The sequence below is a fragment of the Taudactylus pleione genome, unplaced genomic scaffold, assembly GCF_031769625.1.
Source record: "Taudactylus pleione unplaced genomic scaffold, aTauple2 ptg000026l, whole genome shotgun sequence".
NCBI classification, from domain to species: Eukaryota; Metazoa; Chordata; class Amphibia; order Anura; family Myobatrachidae; genus Taudactylus; species Taudactylus pleione.
The window spans coordinates 7,696,296-7,722,537 of record NW_028284428.1 but is presented as its reverse complement, the minus strand read 5'-3'; the positions used below and the strand labels follow the sequence as shown (position 1 = coordinate 7,722,537).

Genomic DNA, 26,242 nt, shown 5'->3' with positions numbered 1-26,242 from the left:
TGCGGTTAGTGTCTGATACTGTATGTGGGGTTAGTGTATGATACTTTATGTGGGGTTAGTATGTGGAGTTAATGTCTGATACTGTATGTGAGGTTAATGTCTTATACTGTATGTGGGGTTAGTGTCTGATATGTATGTGGGGTTAGTGTATGATACTTTATGTGGGGTTAGTATGTGGAGTTAATGTGTTATACTGTATGTGAGGTTAATGTCTTATACTGTATGTGGGGTTAGTGTCTGATACTGTATGTGGGGATAGTGTCTGATACTGTATGTGGGCTTAGTGTCTGATACTTTATATGGGGTTAGTATGTGGAGTTAAAGTCTTATACTGTATGTGGGGTTAATGTCTTATACTGTATGTGGTGTTAGTGTCTGATACTGTATGTGGGGTTAATGTTGTATACTGTGTGTGGGGTTAGTGTCTGATACTGTATGTTGGATCAGTATCTGATACTGTATGTGGGCTTAGTGTCTGATACTTTATGTGGGGTTAGTATGTGGAGTAAAAGTCTTATACTATATGTGGGGTTAATGTCTTATACTGCATGTGGGGTTAATGTCTTATACTGTATGTGCGGTTAGTGTCTGATACTGTATGTGCGGTTAGTGTCTGATACTGTATGTGGGGTTAGTGTATGATACTTTATGTGGGGTTAGTATGTGGAGTTAATGTCTGATACTGTATGTGAGGTTAATGTCTTATACTGTATGTGGGGTTAGTGTCTGATATGTATGTGGGGTTAGTGTATGATACTTTATGTGGGGTTAGTATGTGGAGTTAATGTGTTATACTGTATGTGAGGTTAATGTCTTATACTGTATGTGGGGTTAGTGTCTGATACTGAATGTGGGGTTAGTGCAGTTGCACCCAGACTGTGCGCCGTGGCACCCTGACACTTGCAGGGGTGCCTCAGGTTGGTGGTCCAGCACCAAATCAAATTATTTATGGTCAATGTAATGTAAATATGTGGACAAACAGAAATGCAAACCTGTCTACGACCACATAACTGAACCTCAGGATGACAGGTAAGCACAATTTACTTCACTTTACTACATTTTTTAAAAATTTCTGAATAACAAACTTTTGGCTTAGGGGTGCCGTGAAAACAATGATGATTCTCTAGGGCGCCATGGTTCAAAAAAGTTTTGGGAATCACTGTGTAAAGGCCCCCATACACGGTGAAATTCAAAGTTGGTAAGATCAGTTGTACGATTTCCCTTGAAATTCTTCATAAGATGTGGTCAAATGGTGTACGATTGACCATTAAGATCATAAGATAACATGCATAGAAGTGTATCACATCGTACACGATCAGTTGAGATCTCTCTGCAAAACCATCTGATCTGCGATCCAACTAGACGACGACGGGGATGCGCATCGGGGTCGCAGGAGACTCAAAATACAACTATTTTAAAACGATTGGCCTGTCCCAATCATCCCATCTATGGTCGCCTTTAGTGTCTGATACTGAGGGGGTCATTAAGAACGACCGCACGCTCTGTGCGACCGGCTCTGAATGAGGTCCTGAATATGGGGTTAGTGTCTGAAACTGAATGTGGGGTTAGTGTCTGATACTGTATGTGGGGATAGTGCCTGATACAGTAGGAGACACTAACCCCACATACAGTATCAGACACTAACCCCACATACAGTATCAGACACTAACCCCACATACAGTAACAGACATTACCTTTATCAGAAGGTCACCATTAAGTTTGAAATCTGAAAATGTTAATAATATTATTTTAACTCTCTTTTTTTCCCTATCTTCAATTACCACCTACCTCCCTTTTTGGGGGGTTTCAAATATGTTGCTTTTTTTTTTTTTTGCTAGTTGCAATTTTATATTCTATCAATAAAAGTTCTATTACACAACACAAGTCAGTGCACCATTTGGAAGTGCTGTAACTCCTTTCCTGCTTATTTTTCTGAAGTATTACCAGACAGAAATAGCTTAAGGATATGTCCTGTATCCCAAGTCACCAGCTACTGCAGCAAGATAAAAGCAAGCTTGTGTTTGATCATTTGTAGCCTTCGTAGATGCACGATAATGTGTCTATTACAAAACAAACAGAAATCTTTCAAACACTTTTCAACAGCGGTTTATTTGCAATAATAGCTTTGCTTTGTATATGTTTGTTTTTCTGCTGCAAGCTGTTTACTGTATGTCTACCTAAATTCTTTACTTTTAGCATATGTACTTGAGTATAGCTATCCGTTTTCCCTGTCCCCTTAATACACAGCCTGCTGCATAATAAATTCAGTGAAGCAGGCATTTCCTTGTCATAGATCTTTATTCATGCCTGCAATTTTTTTTAATTATTATTTATATAACAAGTTACAGATACAATCTGTAGATAGATACTTATGTCTCCATATTTTTTTAACCCAGAGTTACATTTATGGGGGCAGCATCAGTAATAATAAATCATGGAAGTGATGATTTATCTACTTTATCCCCATTGTACTTTCATTTATCAAGGTCCGGTTCCTGGAAAGAGTAAAAGACGCATATCTTGTAAGGATTTAGGCCGTGGCGATTGTGAGGGCTGGCTGTGGAAGAAGAAAGATGCAAAGAGCTATTTCTCACAGAAGTGGAAAAAATATTGGTTTGTTCTGAAGGACTCGTCCCTTTATTGGTATACCAATGAGGAGGTAAAAAAACAGACCATATTTGTTAATGTACTGTATGCTGTTTATGAAAAGATGGACATATTGTTTGGAATCATTCAATTTCTAGCTAAATTACAGCAGCGCTGCTGGCTGGATTTGTTCTTTATGCACAATTTGAAAAAAATAAAAAAACATGTTTTGAAAGCGTATCTACAACACAAACCCAGTTGTGGTTGTTACTGAAAATGATTGGCAGGTAAAGAGTGGTCACTGATCAGATTATTGGGGGGTACATTTACTAAAGCTCCTAAAACAGACAAGTGATGGTATTCAGAGCCATAACTAGACTGTTTGGTGCCCTGTGCCAGAAAGAGCATTGGCGCCCCCTTATTTTTCAAAGGGACATAATGCACCCAAAAAAGGGCCATGGCTTCATGGGCAAGGACCAGGGAAGAGATAAGAGAGGCCAGGAGATGCTGGGGATGACATAAGAGGAAGCTAAAAGCAAGAATGATAATAAACAGAAATTTGACAGGCCCAAACAGCGCCCCCTGACCTGTGGTGCCCTGTGCGATGGCACCGGCCGCACTACCCTAGCTACGGCCCTGATGGTATTGCCCATAGCAACCAATCAGATTGTGTCTATCCTTTTCTAGATTGCAATAGAGAAATGATAGCCAGAATGTGGTTGCTAATGGTTTTAGAAGCTTTAATAAATCTACCCCTTGGTCCTTTTAGTGCAGTTTATAAGTGTAAAGTTCTTGTATTGATTTCTAAAGGTGCATACACACGTAACGATTTTTTGAACGATTTGGCGTTGACGTCGTTATCGTTCAAAAAATCGTTCATTCTCTAAGTTATAACGATTAACGATAATCATTCAAGCGCACTCCCGTTGCAGTTTGTAATTCATCGTCCATTTCAGACTGTCCTACATAACGATTTTCATTAAGGGAGGGAACAGTTTTCATTCATCGTTGTAAAAATCGTTCATTACTCTTCAAAAAATCGTTCACTTTTTCAAGGGAAAATCTGACAAAAAATCTGACAGATAAACTGACAGAAAATCGTTGGTTACAAAATCGTTGTGTGTATGCACCTTTAGGGTAACATCATATTTTCCCCAATCAATGAATACCAAAAATAAGCCATTTGGTTCCCTCTTTGCAATTTCTGTTTATTAAAGGCAATGGCGTCACTTATCTGAATTACACCCAGTGCGGTGGTAGGTCTGGGATCCATGTTCTCGCGCCGGAGAAAGGGGCGTGGCTTTGTCATGTGAAACCACGCCCACTAATGCTTGACACTCTTGGGGGTCACCCCCCTGTCCTCAGCTCTCAATGGGCAGGGTCCAGGGAGAGGCTAGGGGATGCCCAGTAGCTGCTGTGCTGATCCGCTGAGTAGGTCCAGCTCAGCACAGCAGCAGCTGCTGGACAGCCAACAGCCTCTCACTGCAGTGTGGCTTCTCGCTGACACTATCCGAGGGGGTGACACCAAAATAGCAGAGCAGCTCTGGTGCGACTTGCACCCCCCTTGTGACGCCAGTGATTATACAGTAGGGCAGTGTAGTGGTGTCATTGCTTGTCTTGTAGATAACAGCAGTACTTTCTACAGATAGATTATTATGCACATAAGGAATGGACATTGAGGTACAGTAATTATAAGTTTGAAGAAAATATAATGATCATATAGCATTTTGTTCTATATCTTATATATATTTTTATGGGGTAGTGGAAATGTTTCAATTGTACCCCTCAAAGTCCATTCACCCCACTAGGGTTTAACACAAGAAATTAACCAACATTGTGCTGCTGGTTCCTTAATGGAGCTGCACAGCTCCAGCAGTTGTTTTTCCTCTCATCTGTAGAAATATAATATAGTTGTGTGATCAATATAGACCAACTGAGTTCACTCTCACTCTGCAGCAGGGTTCCAAGCTGACCAATTACTGTCTATTAATTGTAAAAAGTAATACTGGAATAGGTGTATAACTAAGTGGTGAACTAAGATATCAAAGAATTTTTTTTATAAAATTTTGTCAAACTTTTATTTACATTTTTTCTATATATTTTCTATTTCTGTGAGGCAGTGTGCCATCTAATTTCTACATTTGTGCAAGGACCAGGGGGGTGTTGTTATGGACCACTAATGATTAGACTGGGAAGAGTCCCAGAGCTTTGCATTGCCTTGCATTGTTGATAGACTTTGTGAGGGATGGAGACTCAAAGTGGGTAGACCTGCAAAACACAATCACCCTCCCCTGGAGGCTACAGTACTACAATGACCAGTCTGGTGCTGACTTACACAATGGTGGGGGGGGCTCCACGCTGTGGGTTTCCCAATTATAGTATGTCTGGCCTATCCTGTCTAGCTTGGTACTGGTTCTCATTTTAGTAAGAATACCTCTCATTCATGGTTTCCCTGTTGTAGTGGAAAGCCAGTCCCAGACTGAGGCAGTTTTGTTTGATTTGTTTGTTGTTTTTGTGGGAAAGCACATTTCTATGTATTTTTTTTATTATAATTTACTAACCAATTCTCCATTAATTTAAGAAATTCCCACTGAAAGGAATTGATACTGAATTGTCTGTGAGTGCATCTGGCTTGTATCTACTGGTGAGTTAGTAGGACCAACCACCAGTGGTCCAGACTAAGGGGTATAGTCATTAGTTCTAGAAAAGTAGGTGAAAATTTAAATTTTTACCTACTTTTGGAGAAATTACGTTTTGGGGCCATTCATCATAAATGTAACACAGGGGATATCACAGATATCTCCTGCTTATCTTTCTCTTCTGGTGTGGCCCACTGTCTCCATACACTAGTGTGGGGACCTAAATTCATCAAGAGCCGAAAATGCAATATTTTTGGACCCTGACTGCGGGAACTTACGCCATCTTCAGAAGGCGTTTGCTCCCGCACACCCGCTTTGCGAAGAGGGATCCTTACAGATCCTTCCGCCCCTGTCCGACTCCTTCCTTCGAAAGCCAGGACTTTGTGCGCCTGCGTGAACTCTTAATTCACGCAGGTGCACTAGCACTGCCGAGTCAGAGTCAGCAGTACTAAGTTTCACTGCTACGAATTTAGCATTGGAAACATTTGGGGAGACAGCTTATTTTCGGATCAGCTGTCTCCACGCCAGAACAATGATGAATTGCTCCACAATGGTGTGTAGAATGTCAATTATTGGGGTCTGCTCGGACCCCAATAATTAACATAATAAATTTGGCCTCATTAGAGATGAGCAGAGCAAGATTGTAGTAAACTTTAAAGCACCTTCCTGCAATGTTAAACTTTTACAAAATGTATAATCTATAAGTACTGTAGGCGGTATGAAAAAGGTTTATGCAAGACTGGGAATATTTAAGGTGAAATGTCTCTAACAAGGTATGTAACATCTGGCTGCTAAATGCAGAATGGACCCCAATATGTATTTACAGTATGTGTGGTAATAAATGTAGCCAGTTAGCATCAGTGGAGCAGACACTGAAGAACATGATTACAAATTGTTTGTACAGCGTTGTGTATAGTAATTGGCATTCATTATATGACAAAAAAAAGTTGTACATCTTCGACTTCAAGAAAAGTGTATGTCATCAGATTTTTCTTTTCTAATTAAGGTGCAGGCTTTGAATTCAATCGTTGAATGATAAAGTTTGGAATTAAGCTATCACTAGGATCATAAGTGTATTTTGTATGTTAGGGGCTTATTTTTTGCCAGCACCAGCATCCTCTTTACTTTAATACATATACTGTACTGCAATGTGTAGAGTTACAGTTTGAAAACAGCCAAGCCGCTGACCTAAAAGTGATTTTTTTTGTCATTAATTTTGACATTCTCTCTGATTGTGACATATTTCTCAGAATTGCTACCTTAGGCAGACTGCAATAATCAAACGATTGTGTGACACTTAAAGGATAATCACTGTCCTCTGGGAATAATTTGTGAAAATAGGAAGCTCTGAATATTTTATACAGTATGTTTTTGCATTGCTTAAAATAAACCATAGCCCTGGTAAAATTAGGAAAAGCTCAGTCCAATTACATGTGATTGGTTGCCAGACAGTTTGATAATGAGGAAAATCACAGAAGAATAACTGTACAATCTACTTTCTAGTGTGTCTTTGTTCTGAGGGTGTACGATAACCTTCATGTTCACCATACAGTACAGTTCATGAAAAAGTAAAATTGAATTGTACCTGTTCTAAATAGTGATAGATCAATGAGGGAATGGGTATGAATACCAGCGGCTGAGTAGCCGCCAGTTCATATCCCGACAGTTGCATCCCGAAGGTTCAAAATCCCAACAGGGGCTCGTACGTATATTAACCCTCCCCTCTCCCTACCCTAACCCTCCCTTAGTGGTGCTTAACCCTAACCTTCCCCTGGTGGTGCATAACCCGTGGTGCCTAGCCCCCCCTGCCCGCACCCTAAACCTAACCCTCCTGGGGTGGTGCCTAACCTTAACACCCCCTAGGTGGTGCCTATCTCTAACCCCCCCTCCTCGGAGCCTAACCCTAACCCTCCCAGGGGATGCCTAACCGTAATTTCCCCCATGGGGCTGCCTTAACCTAACCCCCACTGCTCGGCTAACGCTAACCTGTCCCCGCTTACCTTCGTTTGTGATGCCAGCTGTCGGGATTTCATCGTCGGACTAAATATAGGCGTCGGTATTTTGACACCTATCTTTAATCCCTAGTCAGGCTTCTGATGTCGGGATTCCGGCGGCGGGTATCATGGCCATCAGTAAATTATTATTAGCATTTATTTATATGGCGCCACAAGTGTTCCGCAGCGCCTTACAAAGTACAAAAACAAATTGTATACAAGTGACTTACAGAACAATACAATACAGGACATGGATAATATATATTGCTACATTAGTGACCATATCACCCAGATAAGCAACAGAGCATAAGCAACCAAGTGTTAGGTGCCCTAGTGGTGAGTAAGAAGTAAATGACACTATAGTAAGGAGAAGCACAAGAGGGTAGATGGCCCTGCTCGTGAGAGCTTACATTCTAAAAAGGTGGGGGAAGACAAACTGGGTTGACACAGATGGGGTAGATGGGGACGAATGAGCATGTAGCAAGGAGTTAGAATGATAGCTGGAAGGCTTTGAAAAGTCACCACATCACATCAAGGAGACATCATCTGATCTTAGTGTTTTTATGTGTGTGATTGCTCTCAAATCAGGGTTGCATGGAATATGGGATATTGCTTTCAATCAGATATACTAAGTGGACTGTTCATAAAAATCTGCTGCACAGCATTTTCTAGTACTTCAAAAGGCCTTGCTATGATTCCTCTTGGTACACTGAATAAATTCCTTAATTTTTGTGGATGTGTGTACTATTTTGTAGTGGAACATAGGTTATAAATACTGTAGCAGACACCAGTGGAATTCAGATACAGCAGACAACTCAGGGCTCAACCAGAATTTAGGTTTATTGTAGTGTAGTGGTGTGTTTATACAACTCTACTCACAGTTATCATCCAACTGTCCAGTTCAGAGGCCATTGCAATTTATAAAAGGACCATATTCAAACTTGGTGGTATGGCACTGCAGACTGGAGTATGCTTTGCAATGTCGCAATTTCTGCAGTGCATTAAGGACCCATACTCAAGGGAAGATAAATACAGTTCCTCAGGTCTTTAAAATTGGTTTACAGTACTTCATACTTGCTGCTCTTTATATTATTACTATGGCTTCCCAGGAGATGCAGAAGGAGTAGGTCTAGGTGGGAAATGTGGTATAAATCAGGTCAAGTCACCACAGAGTGATGGGGCAACAATTACACAGTGAATCACATCATCGATCCACTAGATCGCCCACTTCTCTGGGGAAGAGGGCAGATTCTAGAAGCTGCCCTACTCTTTCTGGAGTTAACGAGAGCTCTCCATAATTCTAGAGTCTCTTGGTCATTCCAGGAGAGTAGGCAAGTATGATTAAGTTTATTTTTATCTAAATAAATTTATAGTACCTGATTTGCTGTAATGTCCTCTATTCTTTAATGCTTAAGAGGATCTGTCACTAGATTTTAGTTTCTCCTTTTTATTATTTTATTACATAGTACATTGTTTACTATGTAGTGGCGAAGCTAGGTTTCGACCTGAGTGGGGGCATAGGCTAGATATACTGTAGGTGCAGTTACAGGGCACGGCTACTTCACACCAGTGGCATGGCCGCATCATATGTAAAACACAAACAACACTAATGTAGTACTAACACTTGGAGAAAAATAATTTATAAAAAAATTACGTATAACCATAAAATATAAGTATTGATTAACTGAATTGGACTTAAAATTAGCTTATTGGATGATAATTATTATTCTAATAATAATATATCAGAAAAAGAAATAGAATTCGATTAGCCAACATCTTTAAAAAAAAATTTACTTCTAGAGAATATAATTTTATCAGTGCCTGTATCCTAGGTTTTCTGCTTTGGAGATTAAGCTACAGCAGTAAGATGATTAAAGTACAAAGATGGATAGAGACTGCAGTAAATCACTTTGTATAGAGATGAAGTTTAGTCAGTGTCCTGTATCTGCTGGAGCATGCAGTAAGAGTGCCAAAACTTACTCACATGATCCACTTGGTCCCCTTTGTCACTCAGGAAAGTGTTTCAAGTGCTACTTTATTTGTGTGTACCTCAGTTTTGAACTTTTTCACCTTCCTCCCCCAGGACTGCCATCAGAGGGGCACCGGGTGGGGTACACCAGTAACAGATCCAGCCATTCATGGGGGCCAGGCAGACTGTAAATCAGAATCAAATGGAAATGATAAAAGAAACAAGGTATCTAAAGGTTTGAACTAATCTTTACTATTCGAAACTGAAAGTAAACATGCAAAGAAAAATGGTATACAATAACAAAACGTAGCTCTGATCAATGTCAATGATGCAACTAAAAAATGTCCATACTAAGTAACAAAGACAGCTAAAACAGTAACACCACGGACATCTGACACCTCGGCGGCACCAGACGAGCCGCAAACACGTGACTGACCCGGAAGCGGCAGGAGGAGATATGCGAGAAGACTATGAGCCGGAAAAGGGTGAGAGCGGAGCACTGTAGAGACCTGAGGAGGTAAGTCTCAATTTGGAGGGGGGTAATGGCGCCTGGTTCCCCGAGCCACAACCGTTTTATCCTCCCCTTAGACATCAGCTGTCCTTCCGGTGCAGAGTGACGGTTTCTGTCGGTTCAGTCCAAATGTTCACCGGCGCACCGCCACACCTAGGACACTGTGTCAAAGAGAACCACCCCCCAGTAACTCCAGTACCGTACTCCTCACCCCGAGAATCATATCCTAGGCAACAACATCTGTGCACACCATTACTTAACTACAAATCATCAAATTTCGGGATGCTGCATTATCACTACACTGAGCTATCCTGGACATAAACCCCCAAGACTTTCTATTGTGGTCTTCATACCCCCTCAACTTTACACCGACCAATCGGATCTATTCCTTATAAGACCTAATTTCTGCAACAAGTTATTTCATTTTCCCTATTTTTTTTTTTTCCTCATTGTGGAGGATTGAACTACCCTCCCCCCACACCTGATTCAGGTGTTCACCACCCTTGTCACTGTTTTAGCTGTCTTTGTTACTTATGCTGGGCATACACTATGCAATTATCTGTCAGATATCTGTCCAATCTGGCTGGTTAGAATGAAATTCTGGTAATGTATGGGAGCAAATAACAATAGAAATTTGCTCCCAAACACTAGAAAAAAACAGATTTTCCTTCCCACCAGACAGATTGGACAGATATCTGACAGATAATTGTAGAGTGTATGCCCAGCATTAGTATGGACATTTTTTAGTTGCATCATTGACATTGATCAGAGCTACGTTTTGTTATTGTATACCATTTTTCTTTGCATGTTTACTTTCAGTTTCAAATAGTAAAGATTAGTTCAAACCTTTAGATACCTTGTCTCTTTTATCATTTCCATTTGCACACCAGAACAAAAGGGTTTTTTGAGCCCATCTATACCATCATTATTTAATTTAATATCAGAAGGTCAGGCACCCTTCTTCATAGACCCAGCACACCCCACCCATTAGGACCTTGCCCTATGCGCAGTGATTTAGTCAGAATTTGTAAATCAGAAGCAGTTTGCATTGGGGTCATTGGCGCCGAAGGCCTGCCTTCCCTGTCAAACCCCTGTAAATATTTATGCGTTTTTTACCATTGAGTAGTACATGTAGGAGCTTACAGAATATTTCTATGGGACCCCTACATTTCAATTTATGCCCCTGGCACAGTATCAGATGTATTTCTTTTATTCTACAGAACAATCCTGTATTAAGTTTCTGAAATTCCACACCTAAGGGACGAGGGTGTGACATGGAATGTCAGAGTGATGGTACTTATATAAATTAGAGTGGCATGCATGCTTTCACCATGATTGTATGACATCACCCCGATGAACGTGTCAGACAGAAATTTGCTTACTTAAAATTTTATATATTTGTTATATTTTACATGCACTTTTATATCATTTTAGGAAGAAAAAGCAGAGGGATTTATTAGTCTACCTGAATTTAAAATTGATCGAGCCAGTGAGTGCCGAAAGAAATTGTAAGTAAGCATGACTGGTATGATGTGCCTGATACATGGGTAAATATACATAAGGATGTGTTTGTGTGTACTGTACAAAATGTGCAGTGATTGACATGTCATGGTAAATCATACTTGCCAACTTTCCCTGATTGTCAGGGAGACTCTCTGACATAGTAGCAATCTCCCTGACTCCCTGAAGAGTCCGGCAATGTCCCTGATTGCACCTTACCCCATTATGTAGCAGTTATATATAAAAAAAAACGAAATATATACATTCAAAATAGGATCATTAGTATAATTTCCCTGCATTGGTTACAAAGCACAATGATCCCTATGGCTACCTGTATTTTCTGAAAAGTATCAGTGTGTTTTCATCAAAAAAATAGCTCTTACTAACTGCTTTGGGGCTCATTTACATTTGGATGTAAATCAGGTTTTTGACCCACCCCTCAGATGTAGCAGTACATGCCCACTTTACTGCCGCACTCATAGGTGATGCTTTCACAATCTCCCTGAAATGCTTTTTCAAAAGTAGGAAAGTATGAGGTAAATAGTGTGGGGAATTGTAATGCATGGCAAATTTTTGAAAAGTGTGGTGCAGACAAAAAAAACAAACTTTTAAGCATTCTGTATCATTTATCACATAAACATCTGTTATGAATGAATGTGTACAACTAACACTGTGACCAGAATAAAACCTACTACAGGAGCTCTCCTGTATTCTGGAGCATAAACTCTAAAGGACAAATAAATTATTCCTATAAAGGAATCCTAAATTTACTTTATAAGCCTGCTGAGTGCCACCCTCATTCACCTATATATATATATATATATATATATATCCACAAAACCAGTGACCGGCACTCAGACTATCAAATCAGCCTGCGTGGGTGCCAATCTAATAGAGAAACTCTATATGTACACTACATGGAAGGAGATGGCACTCCACGACTATTGAAAAAACTGCAGACAAAACGGTGTCTTAATAGTCAACGTTTCAGAGCTCTCTGGCTCTTTTATCAAGACAAATATCAAGACTTTTTTGTCCAGGAATGATGATGTTCGTCCATGCAAGATGACGTTTTGCCTCTTTCTGAGTTCCGTTTTTTTGGAGGGAAAAATCCGAACTCAACGTGCAAACTCGAACCTATCCGAGCCTGCACATCCCTAATATATATATATACACATAAACAGTTTGGCCCTGATTCAGAGCTGCACGCTATTGCAGCTGCAACTTTGTCTCTCTGCTAATGCCACAGCTGCTGGGATTCGTACAGGCAAGCCCACAGGCACCTGCACTAATCCGTCACTGTGCACATTAAGAGGCACCATAGGTGATTGCACCAGCCCTAAGGAGGCACAGAATCTCCATCTGAACATGTCCTCCTGTGTCAGTGCAACTGCATCTTAATCAGGCTTGCCTACACTCCCGATTTGGCCATGAACCTCCCGAATATCGGGTGTCACTCCTGGCCCCCCAGAAAGGCAGGCAAGCCTCCCGGCCCCCCACCCCCCAGAGTTAAGATACAAACCCCCTTGGAGAGTGGGAGGCGGTGACGCGATTTGCACTGAATGACGTCATCGTGGCCTCGCCCCCTGCTTCACAATGTCGTTAATTTTGGCATTGTGAAGAGGGGGCAGGGCCATGATGACGCGATCACCCCCACTACTTCATCATTGCCCGGCCATGCCCCCCATGCTGTAAGCAGACATTCAGCTCCCTCCCGGAAAGAGGGAGCTGAATGTCGGCAAGTATTGTCTTAATACACAGACGCTAACCATGACATACCTGTGTCTGACGAACCACTCCCCTGTTACAATCCGGAAACGCCCACTGAAATTGCCTCTCTCTGCATCCAAACTCGTTCTGTAGTTGTAGGAGATAACCATTGGATGCATGCACAGTGTGGCTCTGATGCATGCGCAGACTAAAAACATTGGCCGCTTACGTATGGCATAGACACTGCCTCCGCCTCTGAATCAGGACCTTTATTTTGTGCTGGCCTTGCCATATAGGGGGAAGCAGAGAGATTGGTAATACAGTAGTAACATTACAGTATAAAGTGTAAAAATATTTTGTTTCGATATATGTTTTTTTAAAATGGCCTTAGAAACAATTACGGTTTTGGAATCATTATGTATTATGTGTATGCTATCATAGTGATCATTGTGAAATCTAAATATTTTTAACTGGCTATTAATTATATTCCTAAGTTCCAATATACTGTGCCACCGAGTGTGGATTGATAGGTCTACATTAAGAAGTTAGTCAATACGTCGACACCAGAAGGTCAACATTCAATAGTTTGACAGGGTTAAAAGATCAACATTTGCATGGTCGACACAAAAACGTTTGTTTTAGCCTAAACCTAAACCCACGGGTCGACCATTTGAATGTTGACCTTTTGACTGTTGACCTTCTGGTATCGACCTATTGACTGTCTACCTTATTAGTGTAGACCTACCATCCGGATACCGTGCCACCATATCAGCTGATGATTTCTGTTTTGTAGTACTTTAGTACGTTGTGCACTTACAGTACTGTATGTAGTAGGCAAAATATCAGTAGAAAGCATTTGATTTAAAGTGCTATTTAAATAATATTCTCTCTCCTGGGCATGCTAACTTCAGCCTGTACAGAGTGAGATCAGAGATTTCACTCCACACTCCAGCAGAGGGACAGGGGTGACCGTGTGTGTTCAGCATGAATAGGAGCTGTCATCTAGCACCAAAGCAAATAAAAAAATAACTTGGGAGAATACTTTATTCTGTGTTCTGTGCTCCCTCTAGCGTGCAGAGCAGTACACCTATGAGTTCTAGAGGAAGCCTGGGACATGACATGGAAACTAGATCTTTCTTTGCAATTGAGCAATCAGTGTCTGCAATTGGAAGCAGAGGGGCAGCTACAAATATATTTGCTATCTGCTGCAGTAACCCTTTGATAAATAGCCCTGCTACTGCACTATAAAATGTGGCTATCCACCGCATAGGATCTTTTCAGAGTATTGACCACAATATGATGCTTCCACAGTCTGATCTCTATAGGGTCCAGAATGAGGCCTTATGTCAACCCTAATGTAGACAGGAAAATTTACAAATATATTGACTTGAATAAGCATGGTCTAAAGATAATAATTTTGCTTTCAATGCAACTTAATTGTATTACTAGATACAATTAGCTCTCAAACTGTGCAGTATATTGTTATTTGTATATTCATAACCATACACTATTTTTGAAATTGTAGGCAGAAGCGTTGCTAGCAAATATTGATATATCATCTGTATACCAGACCAAATCAGTGATGTCCCTTTATCCGTAATCTAGCAGATGGAATTGCTCTATTTAAAAAACTCATAGCAACATTTAAAATGTCACCCCAAACTTATTGCACCCTGTCCAAACTTGACACATGCATCCTGATGCCACGTTTGACTGCTTTAGATATCTAGGAAGAGGAGCAATGAGGCACTATTCTGTAATAAAGCATACAAATCAGTGGTTGAGGTGAAGCGGTATACAACTGTATGTAATATTGGCACTTCTCTCCACTTCTTGTCTGATTCACCACTTTGTTACAAATACGTATCAATTGCTGAAGCCGCAGTGTGTGAGCTATGACCATGGCCCTTATTGCATTTGGGTCTCCAGAAAAATGCCTGCCTCTTGTATAACTCAGCAGTATAGACACAATGTAAGATGGAAGTTAATTTTCATGACTAATGTCCCAGCAAACTTCTCAGCAGAACTAACAAACCTGGACTTCCACTAATATGCCATACACAGTATCAGAAGAAGTAAAATACTCCTGTATCCTGCGTTGTTACTCCTAATTGGTTGCCATGATGCACCCACAGCCAGTCTGCTCACGTTTTAGGCATTGTTTTGTTATCTATTAAGGGTTTGTTGGATTCATTGAGTGCTGATTGCATACAGGTGCATTCATAAAGCTTAGGAGTCCATGTTCTAATAATCCACTTCCCGTGGAGCAAAACCAGCTCCAGTTTCGCCAATTGTCGCTGCACAGCAGGAGGTGGCTACCGCGATGTGTCAAAAAATATCTCCGCCGAGCAGAGTGAACGTTAAATTACCCCCTTGGCGGTGAGAGCAGGGACACATTCCGACTCCTCCACACAGCACTGCGTGGCCTCTCTCACTAGGGACAGACGTAGAATTTTCATAATTTACCACCATCATTGTTTTTCGTGTGATGGTAGTGTTTTTACCATTCAATGGCGGTTTTCCTATGGCAACCATCGTCAAATGGTTTGGAAGCAACTGCCATTCAATGTTAAAATACAGCTGTATTCAGATGTTTAATATCGCAAACAGCCGTGGGTCGCTATTGCGCATATGCAAACATTTTTTTTTTGCACATACACGAGCCATCTCAATATTTTTTCCGTTAAATATTTTTTATGCGATGGTTAGTTACCATCGCAACAAAAGTTTTAAAAGTGGAAGCACAGCCATCATTTGATGGTGGGCTTCCGATAGCCATTCCCATCTCCTACTCACCTTTCTCCCGTGCAGCTGTAGCTGGGTGATTTTTTTTTTCCAAATCTTTATTGACAACCGGCCAAAGTGACAGCTCACTTCCTGCTGCTATATTCTAGCCTGCTCTTAGCACTAGCAGGCTGAAGGCAGAGAAAACCCTTTAGTACATATCAAGAAGTGACATATACAGGGTCTTTCTCTGCCTTCTTCATTTAACTCCCTTATCTCCACTTAGTACATGGGACCTCTTAAGGTGGGTACACATTGCATCGATATATCTGCAGATCGAGTGATCTGCAGATATATCTGCAGATGATGGTAATTCATACACACTGAGCGGCCATCATCTGCCTCTGGCCGCAGGTCCTGCTGGCAGGGGGCGTGTCCCGCGGCCTCTGCTGCATGTGCACAGGCAGTAGCAGCACAGCCGACGCGATATTTCTGTGAACGATGTCGTTCACAGACATATCGCTGGTACACACAGGCCAACGGGAACCAGGTATATTGGCCTATCAATTGATCAGCCAATATATCTGTCAGTGTGTACCCAGCTTTAGTTTGCCATTATCTGTTGCCTGTTTTAGCTTTGCTAGTCTGACTTTGGTTGTTCTTTTACTTGGTCATCTAGATCTTGCTTGTTTATTAATTAAGCTTATTTTTTCATTAATATTGTCTGCTGCCTGCCTTAATCCTTGCTTGTGACCTTACTGTCTTTGATTGCTGCTTGCCCCAAGCCTGCATCTTTTCTTTTGTCATTCTGATTTCTTCCTTTAGTGATGGAGACTAAAGTATACCGGGTGATGTCATAAGTCTCTGTTCTAATTAGGGATGTGCAGGCTCGGATAGGTTCGAGTTTGCACGTGGAGTTCGGATTTTTCCCTCCAAAAAAACGGAACTCAGAACGAGGCAAAACGTCATCTTACATGGACGAACATCATCATTCCTGGACAAAAGACCAGGAATGATGATGTTCGTCCATGTAAGATGACGTTTTGCCTCGTTCTGAGTTCCGTTTTTTTGGAGGGAAAAATCCGAACTCCACGTGCAAACTCGAACCTATCCGAGCCTGCACATCCCTAGTTCTAATATGTATGTCCAATGTCTGTGTGTCCTGCGCATGGCGCAATGATGGCCTTTAGGAAATACAAGCAGACGCAATATAATGAGAATATAATAAAACAGAAGGCAGCTCAGAAAGTAATCAGATGTGCAAAGGCAAAAGCTGAGGAGAAAATGGCACAGTCTGGGTAAAGGGGGCAAAACGTTTTTTAAGTATATAAGCGAAAGGAGAAAAACAAAAGGTGGAATAAAAAGACTAAAGACAGAGGGCCTGATTCAGAGCCAGATGCTCTGACAAGAACGCTCGCTCTGAATCAGGGACCTTCTACCTAAAATTGGAGCGGCCTCCTGGCCACTCGCATAGCTGTGGGTGACCACCCACAGCTTATGCGAGCGGCCAAAAAGATGGTCGCGATGGTCAAGACCATCGCGACCATCGGGCTTGCGACGAGATCCTGCGGTAGGGTCTCGCTACCGCAAGCCCAGGAGTGCTTTTGGCTCTATCAGAGCCAAAAGCACTCCCATTGACATCACTAGTGATGTCAGTGGGGCCGGCCCCAGATGGTAGGCGTTCCCCATGGGAACGCCTCCGTCTGGGCAGCAACGCCCCTGCACGCCCACCAAAGGGGGTGTGCTGTCACTCACCATCGACAGCACGCCCCCTTTGGTGCGAGACCCATAGCGACGGCTTGGCCGTCGCTATTCGGGTCTCGCGCATGCGCACGGCGGAGCTCCCTCCGTGGTGCGTATGCGCACTAGGGCACCAACGACCCGCTTGCGAGCGCTCAGCGCTTGCGAGCGGGTCTGAATCAGGCCCAGAAAGAGGGAGTCTTGTTGAGGGAAACAATGTAATAGCTGATCATCTTAATAATTATTTTTGTTCACTATTCACTACTGAGAGAGAGGGCAAGGGGCCACAGTTAAGTTGCAGGTGTAATCAGAAAAATTAGGTAGGAACAAGCACATTTACAGAGGAGAAGTTCCTAACAGAACTCTCAAAACTGAAAGTGGATAAGTCAATGGGGCCAGATGGGAATCATCCAAAGATACTAAAAGAGTTTAAAGGAGTGCTGGTAACACCATTGACAGAATTATTCAACCAGTCACTAGCTACTGGAGTAATTCCAGAGGACTGGAAAAGAGCAAACGTTGTCCCACGGAACAAAAGTGGAAGCAAGGAAGAGGCAAGCAACTACTGACCAGTGAGCCTTACATCAGTAGTAGGGAAATTGATGGAAACACTCTTAAAAGAAAGAGACGTAGATTATCTCAAATCCAACAATTTGCAGGATCCCAAACAGCATGGATTTACTGGGGGGAGATCATGTCAAACAAATCTTATTGACTTTTTTGACTGGGTGACTAAGATAAAGGGGAGGCCATAGATATAGCTTATCTAGACTTTAGCAAGGCTTTTGACACTGTTCCACATTGCAGACTGTTAAATAAACTGGAAAGCTTGGGAATGGATACAAAGGCCCTCATTCAGAGCCGTTCGCTATTTGCGGTCGTTCGTTTAAAAACAAGGGGTGGCTATTCAAATGATCCGTACGCACATTGCAGTCTGTTCACACCTCTAAGTCTGAACGAGCGAGCAAAACATACGCTCGTTTATTTGTTAAAAACGCCCCCTGGCCGCTCACACCATACGTCATGTCCGCTATTTATTAGATTAATCGAGTACATCGACCAGCGTATGAACTGCTCGCTATTCTTGTGGTTGGTGTTTGCTACCACAAATTTGCGAGCAGTTCTGGCTAGAAAATAACCCAGTGACGTGGACAATGACGCTGCTGTTTTAAATATACACACCCATAAAACGCCCGTTTTGACCTTTAAGCACGCCTGCGTTCGGATCTCCACTCCCCATTTTCAAGCACCTTCCCCTGTTACCACCCACATACGCCTCATTCTGTCACTCAAAATAGCAGGCACTCGCTATATAGCGTACAAACGATTTTCGGCCGCACTGACTGGTTCGCGCATGCGTACTAAAAACCGTACGCATGCGCAGATGTGCAAACATCGCTCGGAACGAGCGTACTGCCGCTAACGAGCGGCTCTGAATGAGGGCCAAAGATAGTCGAATGGATAAGATCATGGTTGCAGGATAGGAAACAGAGAGTTGTAGTAAACGGAGTGCAGTCTCAAGAGGGGAAATGTTACCAGTGGAGTACCTCAGGGATCTGTACTTGGACCAGTGCTCTTTAATATCTTTATTTGTGACTTTGCAAATGGTATTGAAGGGAAACTATGCCTTTTTGCAGATAACACAAAGGTATGCAACAGGGTAGACACACTAGGAGGGGTAAAACAAATGATTAATGATCTAGGTAGACTAGAGGAATGGTCAAGAACGTGGCAACTACAGTTTAATGCCACAAAATGCAAGATCATGCACTTGGGTCTTAAAAATCTAAAGGCTAAATATAGTATTAATGGCACTATACTGGAAACTACTGAAGAGGAAAGGGATCTAGGAGTCACTATTTTCAAGTGACTTAAAGGCAAGAAAACATTGTAACAAAGCAATGAGGAAGGCAAGTCAGATGCTTGGTTGCATAGGGAGGGGAATCAGTAGTAGAAAGAAAGAAGTGATAATACCACTGTATAGGTCAGGGATGGGGTACCTTAGACCCAGGGACCGTATAAGGCCCCCGGAATTATTTGGTCTGGTCCTTGGAGCTTTTTTCTGCTAGCCTCATCTGGATAGCAGGTTGCCTATAATGGCACCCTGAGGCCAGAATCTATGCAGCAGTGCCGTCTGGAGGACGGCAGTGCCGTTAGGATGCTTCAGACGGTCACACCGCTACCCTTACAGCTCCCTGGAGCATCCTCAGGATGCTCCAGGCATTGCTGTAATCACTGGTGATTGTGGCCCCCGTCCCCATGTGACATCACATGGAGGCGGCGTGGCCTGCAAGGGGCCCACAAATAATGTTATATATATCAAAATGACCCTCAGCAGGAAAAAGGTTCCCCACTCCTGGTATAGGTCATTGGTACGTCCTCATCTCGAATACTGATCCGTTCAGTTCTGGAGGCCATTATCTCCAGAAGGATATTAATACAGAGACTGTACAAAGAAGGGCAACTAAAATGGTGCAAGGTCTACACCACAAAACAAACCAGGAAAGAATAAAAGATCTTAATATGTATCGTTTGGAGCAGAGAAGGGAAAGGGGGGACATGATAGAAACTTTCAAATATATGTAGGGTTTTAACAAAGTAAAGGAATTAAGAAAGTTGCCTGAACAACTTCTCTTCTCCAATAGCTGTTGCATCAGATCAGTGTTCCAGACTCCACTAGTTGTAGCCTCAGTGCACTGTCTCTAGTCTTTGTTGTATTACTCCAGTGTGCTATATCATTACTGATATTCTCCAGTTATATTCAACATCGGTCACTACCGATAATCTCCAGTGATATTCAACATCGGTCACTACCGATATTCTCCAGCTATATTCAACATCAGTCATTACCAAAATTCTTCAGTGATATTCATCATCGGTCACTACCGATATTCTCCAGTGATATTCAACATCGGTCACTACTGATATTCTTCAAAGAAAGAGAAGCATTAGAACAAGAGGACATGTTCTGAAACTGGAGGGTGGTAGGTTCAGGGGAAATTTGAGGAAAAATTTCTTCACAGAAAGGGTAGTGGACAAGTGGAATAGCCTCCCATCAGAGGTGGTAGAGGCTAAGACAGTAGAGCAATTTAAGCATGCATGGGATAGACATAAGGATATCCTTCAGAAGATCAATCAGTAAGGATCAATAAGGGTTGAGGTAACAATATGATTAAAAATGGGGCAGACTAGATGGGCCAAGTGGTTCTTATCTGCCGTCAAATTCTATGTTTCTATGAGAGACCTGGGAAGAGGTAAGGGACAATGAATGTTATCTATAATGTAATTCTATTTTACTACTGTTAAATGACATAAAATTAGTACTAGAATGAATTTAAAATGATCAAATTAACCTAAAGCTTTGTGTGCCGCTTCTATGAAAATTTTCACTTCAACCACTGATATAACTATTGTACCCAATAATTGCTAAAATCAGTGTCTACAGAGCAGAATGCTCAAATATGGGGCTCGTCTCTGGAGATGCCTTAGGGCAGATGTGTACTAGGGCATTGCTGTGAGAGGAATACTTTAGAATGCTAAACAATCCCTACAACATCGAAACCTACAGTAGCGTTCTTTGCTACTAATATCCTGGGCACATGGTTATGGTATTATAATACAAAGTGATTTAAAGAAAAAAAATCTGTATATTTTCTTATGTATCTTTTATCATAATGCTAACTAAACATTTGTGTGTGACTGGAATATTTTTCTTATTTGTAGTGCATTTAAAGCTTGCCATCCCAAGATCAAAAGTTTCTACTTTGCTGCTGACAATTTAGATGACATGAACAGGTAAAGGAAACATATCATGTACACGTCATCTTAACAGAATTCAGAGTTGTTTTTCACTAATAAATACAGTTGTAGGCTCAAGTACACCTTGCCATATAGCGTTTGCATTTGTAGTATATTGTGAAATGTCTACAGTATTTTAATAACATAAATGCCTGTCTGCACTATGCAGTGTTGGACTCATACTTGTCTTGTGCTGCTTTCTCCTACGTTACAGCTTCATTGTCTAATGAGTATCTGTAGAGGCAAGGGCAGAACGGCTAGCGGTGCTAAGGGGTTCAGAAGTGAAGGGGGCCCCTCTCTCTGAAGCCACCACTCCCATTGAGGCCCATCAGCAACACAAACACATAGATCTTTTGGGATCCTCCAAGGCTAGAGTTGCATCACTGGCTGTCTACCCAAATGTTGCTATGGACCCTGATGGTGCACTTTTCCGCCCCTGTGTAGGAGGAATCCACCTTTGGAATAGGTGTGAATCACTTTGCAGCTGACGTTAAATGGTTGTGTAGGATGTGTCGGCAGAACATACAGATATGTCCTCATACACCTAGCTTCAATATGCCGAATGGCGCCAGATGCTTGCCGTGAATGAGCTGCGCTGGGCTGTGTAGCTTCTTTTTCAATTTTTTTTTTCACTCGTATGTGCGCCTTAGCCGCAATGCGACACGACAAAACAGCTTCACGAGACTGCACTGATTAATATTTGATGTGACACTTGTGTATGTGTGTGTGACTGAGGGCCTAATTCAGATCCGCTCGCGAGCGCAGGACGCTTGCAAGCGGGTCGATGGTGCCCTAATGCGCATGCGCATGACGGAGGGAGCTCCGTCGTGCGCATGCGCGAGACCCGGCGAGCGACGGGGTAGCTGTCGCTTGGGGTCTCGCACCAAAGGGGGTGTGCTGTCGATGGTGACTGACAGCACGCCCCCTTTGGTGGGCGTGCCGGGGGCGTGGCTTCCAGACGGAGACGTTCCCATGGGAACGCCTACCGTTTGGGTCCGGCCCCACTGACATCAGTAGTGATGTCAATGGGAGTGATTTTAGCTCTGATAGAGCCAAAATCACTCCAGGGCTTGCGGCAGCGAGACCCTACCGCAGGGTCTCATCGCAAGCCCGATGGTCGCGATGGTCTTGACCATCGCGACCATCATCATGGCCGCTCGCATAAGCTATGCGAGCGTCCAAGAGGCCGCTACAAGTTGAGGTAGGAGGGCCCTGATTCAGAGCGAGTGCTCTGGTCAGAGCGTCCGGCTCTGAATCAGGCCCTGAGTCTGAATTTATGCAATAAAACCTTGCATGAAAAAAAACCTGTGGCTGCTGCATCGTAACCCTTCCTATACAGATTCAGACTCAGTCACCCACAGATATACAAGTGTCGCATAGCAAATGAATCAGTGCAGTCTCGTGAATCGGTTTTGTCACAATGCCTTTGTCAGGATTCAGCCTGGGATCGGTTGTTACTCACTGCGATGTCTGCTTCCCCTGACTGATGCGGTCAGATGCCAGGTGCGGCGGTGGGTGACATGAGTATTCTCCCCAGGGCCCTGTTGACTTCAGCGCAATCCTCCATATCAGCGTTTCTGCGGCAGCGTTCATGGGCGCTCCCATGTTGTCTTTCTCACCTGACCGGACCCTCCATCAATGGTAGCTTTGCCATCTCTCAGCTGGCTCTGTACTCCAATGGACAGCTACCTAAGGGTATAAAGCAAGACTCCAGGAAACAGGAAGTTGCCTGAACAACTTCTCTATTCCAATAGCTGTTGCATCGGATTGCTGTTCCTGGCTCCACGCTGTTGTATCTTCAGTGCGCTTTCTCTAGTCTTTGTTGTATTACTAAAGTGTGCTATATCAGGCATTACTGATATTCTCCAGTGATATTCAACATCGGTCACTACCGATAATCTCCAGTGATATTCAACATCGGTCACTACCAATATTTTTCAGTTATATTCAACATCAGTCACTACCGATATTCTTCAGTGATATTCATTAACGGTCACTACCGATATTCTCCAGTGATTTTTAACATCGGTCAATACTGATATTCTCCAATGTTGTTCTACATCGGTCACCTCCGATATTCTCCAGTGACATCGGTCTCTACTGATATCCTCCAGTATTATTCTCCATTTGTATCTACCGATATACTTCAGTGATACTCAACATCGGTTACTACCAATATTCTCTAGTGATATTATCCAGCCACCCAGTTGTCTTCCTTACCTTCCTATCAGTTGCTAATTCTTGGGTCCCTGACCAGGGGGCCGCAACTTGCTCATTGGGTACAGCTAAGCCCATATCCCATTTGGAGGGGTCACTGGTGAAAACCACCAATGAGTTAAACCCCGCACCTCTGGTCAGGTCTCCCAGCCACACCCCCCTCTACCACGCCACTTCCCCCTGCTTGTCCGACCTGGCTGGGGGCTTTCAGTAGGGATGGCCATTGGTATGGTAACCATCGATGGCAAAATAGCAAGTGGCCATTGATTGTAACCAACTATGCAGTGGATGACCATAGATGGTTTCACCAACCGTTGGTCATCCCTGTTCTATAACTGACTGTCCCATGGGCCAATCAGAACTGGGGGCATGGCTTTGCAGGTGTCGGGGGTGGCGCTATGGTCAGTATCTAGGCACCATGTTAAAAAATATATATATTCGGTTATGCTTTTCCATCGATGGAGGGAAACCATCTGGTTCTCCCCCATCGATGGGGAAAACGTTCAACATCGACCATAAACAATCGATGATTATGAATCATCAATGGTTGAAGGCCTTCCCTAGCTTTCAGAATGTCGGCAAGCCTGCTACATTCTCTGGTCTTCATTATTTCTGCCATAGGATGAATAGGAGGCTGATTTATTTTTCATTTATTTTTAATTCAATGTACAGTATAACAAAAGGAAAAAAATAATTAAGGTAATGCTGTTAACTTCTTCAATGGCATTGAAATGAACTTTGAATGAACCTGCTTTGTTTTTTAGTGCACAGAGCTGTACATAGTTTATCACCTGGATATGACCTGTAACAAGACCCTATTGACTGCTGGATACAACTGCCAAAAGTTGTCATATGATAAAAGTCAAGCCAGCCAAAATATCTGAACAGTTGATATCTCCGTTCCTTCAAATAGGCTGAACATGACTTGCAAATTCATGGAAGATTGCTCATTAGTGTCAGCAGAGCCTGTGGAACAAACTGCTCACCACCGAGATCATTGCTTTAGGAGCTAAACCTGTTTCATATCTGGGGCAACACTTCTGATGTAGAGAAAGTTATTTATTATCTAATTTTAGAAGTTCTATATACCCTCTAAATGATTCTGCTCCCTTTCTGTATACGTTATCAGTGAATGAAGGCATTTCCACATACTTTTATCCACACTAAACAACTAAATTAAAATAAAATTTTGCATTTCAAAACACTTAAAAATAAATGACAAGGAACTTGACAAAGGCAAATGTTTAGATATGAAGGATTTGGGGTGCAGGTCTCTAAAGACACACTTAATACATTGAGAGAATTTTGATCTGTGTATCACTTACTTTCTGTAATTTTTTGATTGTAAGATATAGCTTCTTCTTTATACTTTTGTACAGCCCCCCCTTCCGCGCCCTATTGTATTATTATTACATTTTATTATAGGACGCCATAAGTGGTCCGCAGCGCCGTACATACAGTAAAGGGTACACAGAACATTACATTATGTTACAATACAGTAACCAATTTATGAACAGAGGGCCTGATTCAAACCTGCTCGCAAGCGGGTCGATGGTGGGGCACTGCGCAATTGAGAAATTAACTTGCATTGGGGATCGCTACAAACGGGGTGGCTGTCGATGTTGATCGACAGCTCGCCCCGTATTTCAGGCGGGGAGGGGGGGTGGCTGACCAAACGGAGGAGTTCCGATAGGAACGCCTACCGTTTGAAGGGCGGCCCTATTGACAACACTAGTGATGTCAGTAGTGAGCTGCCAGCTCTATTAGAGCCGAAAGCTTACTGGGGCTTGCGGAAGACGAGACCCTACCACAGGGGTCTCGTCGCAAGCCTGATGGTCGCAACCATCGCGACCATCACCTGGCCGCTCGCAAAAGCTGTGGGTGGTCATCCACAGCTTAGCGAGTGGCCAGGAGGCGGTTTAAAAAAAAAGCGGCCACCCTGATTCAGAGCGAGCGCTCGCTTTTTGCGAGCGGCTCTGAATCAGGCCCAGAGTACAAGTAAGAATTAGCAACACAATTCTCCATACACAATACAGCTGGGAAGGAAGGCTGTCATAGAAGTGCTAGAGAAGAAGGCTGTGAGACAGTGGAGGACCCTGCTAATAGGAGCTTACAATTAGGGGTCTCTTGTACTATGTATGATGGGACTGCCTAATGGCTTCTCATTTTTTTGCAAAGTATCATTCTTAAACTTCCTGCAGGGTATTTCACTCGCTATTGTCCCCAAAGTTTTTGTTATAACTTTTAAAATAATTGATGTTCCAGAGGTGGGGCTGCAGCACAGTCCAAATTCAAATAAAGGAACGAGTTGGTGTGGCTCGCCTATTTGAATTTTGGACTGCGTTGCTGACTAGGGTGGTGAACAGCTGGCCTTCACTTTGTGCATGCGTGAACAGCTGGCCTGGATACTAATGGCTAACACTATCAACACATGCTATGACTTCCCTTATGTTTCTCATAGACCAAGATATGTCTGGTCACATTTCACAAAATTACGTCAATTAATTTAAAAGTTAAAAAGAAAAACTTTGGGGCCAATAGCAGGTGAAACACCCTGTATATGCCCCACAATAACCCAGCACTATGCTGTTGATTACAGAGATGCATAGTATATATAAAATATATTTATACAATATATTCATGTGAAATTACATGTGTAACATAGATCTGCTTTAAAATGTAAAATTAATGTAGCATAAATATTTCAAAAAGATTTTCAGAAATCTTTGAATAGCTCAAGCTGGAATAGATTAACCCTCTGCAATTTTCAAAATTGTCCTGTTAAATATTTGTTTGCGGTAACCACTCGGCATAAGGACGAATATCCGCTTTTAGTTTCATGCAACTCTGTATT

The 26,242-nt window shown here is 42.4% G+C and overlaps 1 protein-coding gene across 4 annotated transcripts in view; it reads left to right on the top strand.

Moving 5' to 3' along the window:
• Window positions 1-26,242, top strand: part of CNKSR2 (connector enhancer of kinase suppressor of Ras 2) — a 431,743-nt gene that overhangs the window by 315,783 nt on the left and 89,718 nt on the right. For all 4 annotated transcript variants that reach the window (XM_088451603.1, XM_088451600.1, XM_088451599.1 and 1 more), the window contains 3 exons: window positions 2,487-2,659; window positions 11,134-11,207; window positions 21,097-21,168. In XM_088451603.1, the coding sequence (XP_088307729.1) occupies window positions 2,487-2,659; window positions 11,134-11,207; window positions 21,097-21,168 (319 nt within the window). The remainder of the gene's footprint in view (window positions 1-2,486; window positions 2,660-11,133; window positions 11,208-21,096; window positions 21,169-26,242) is intronic.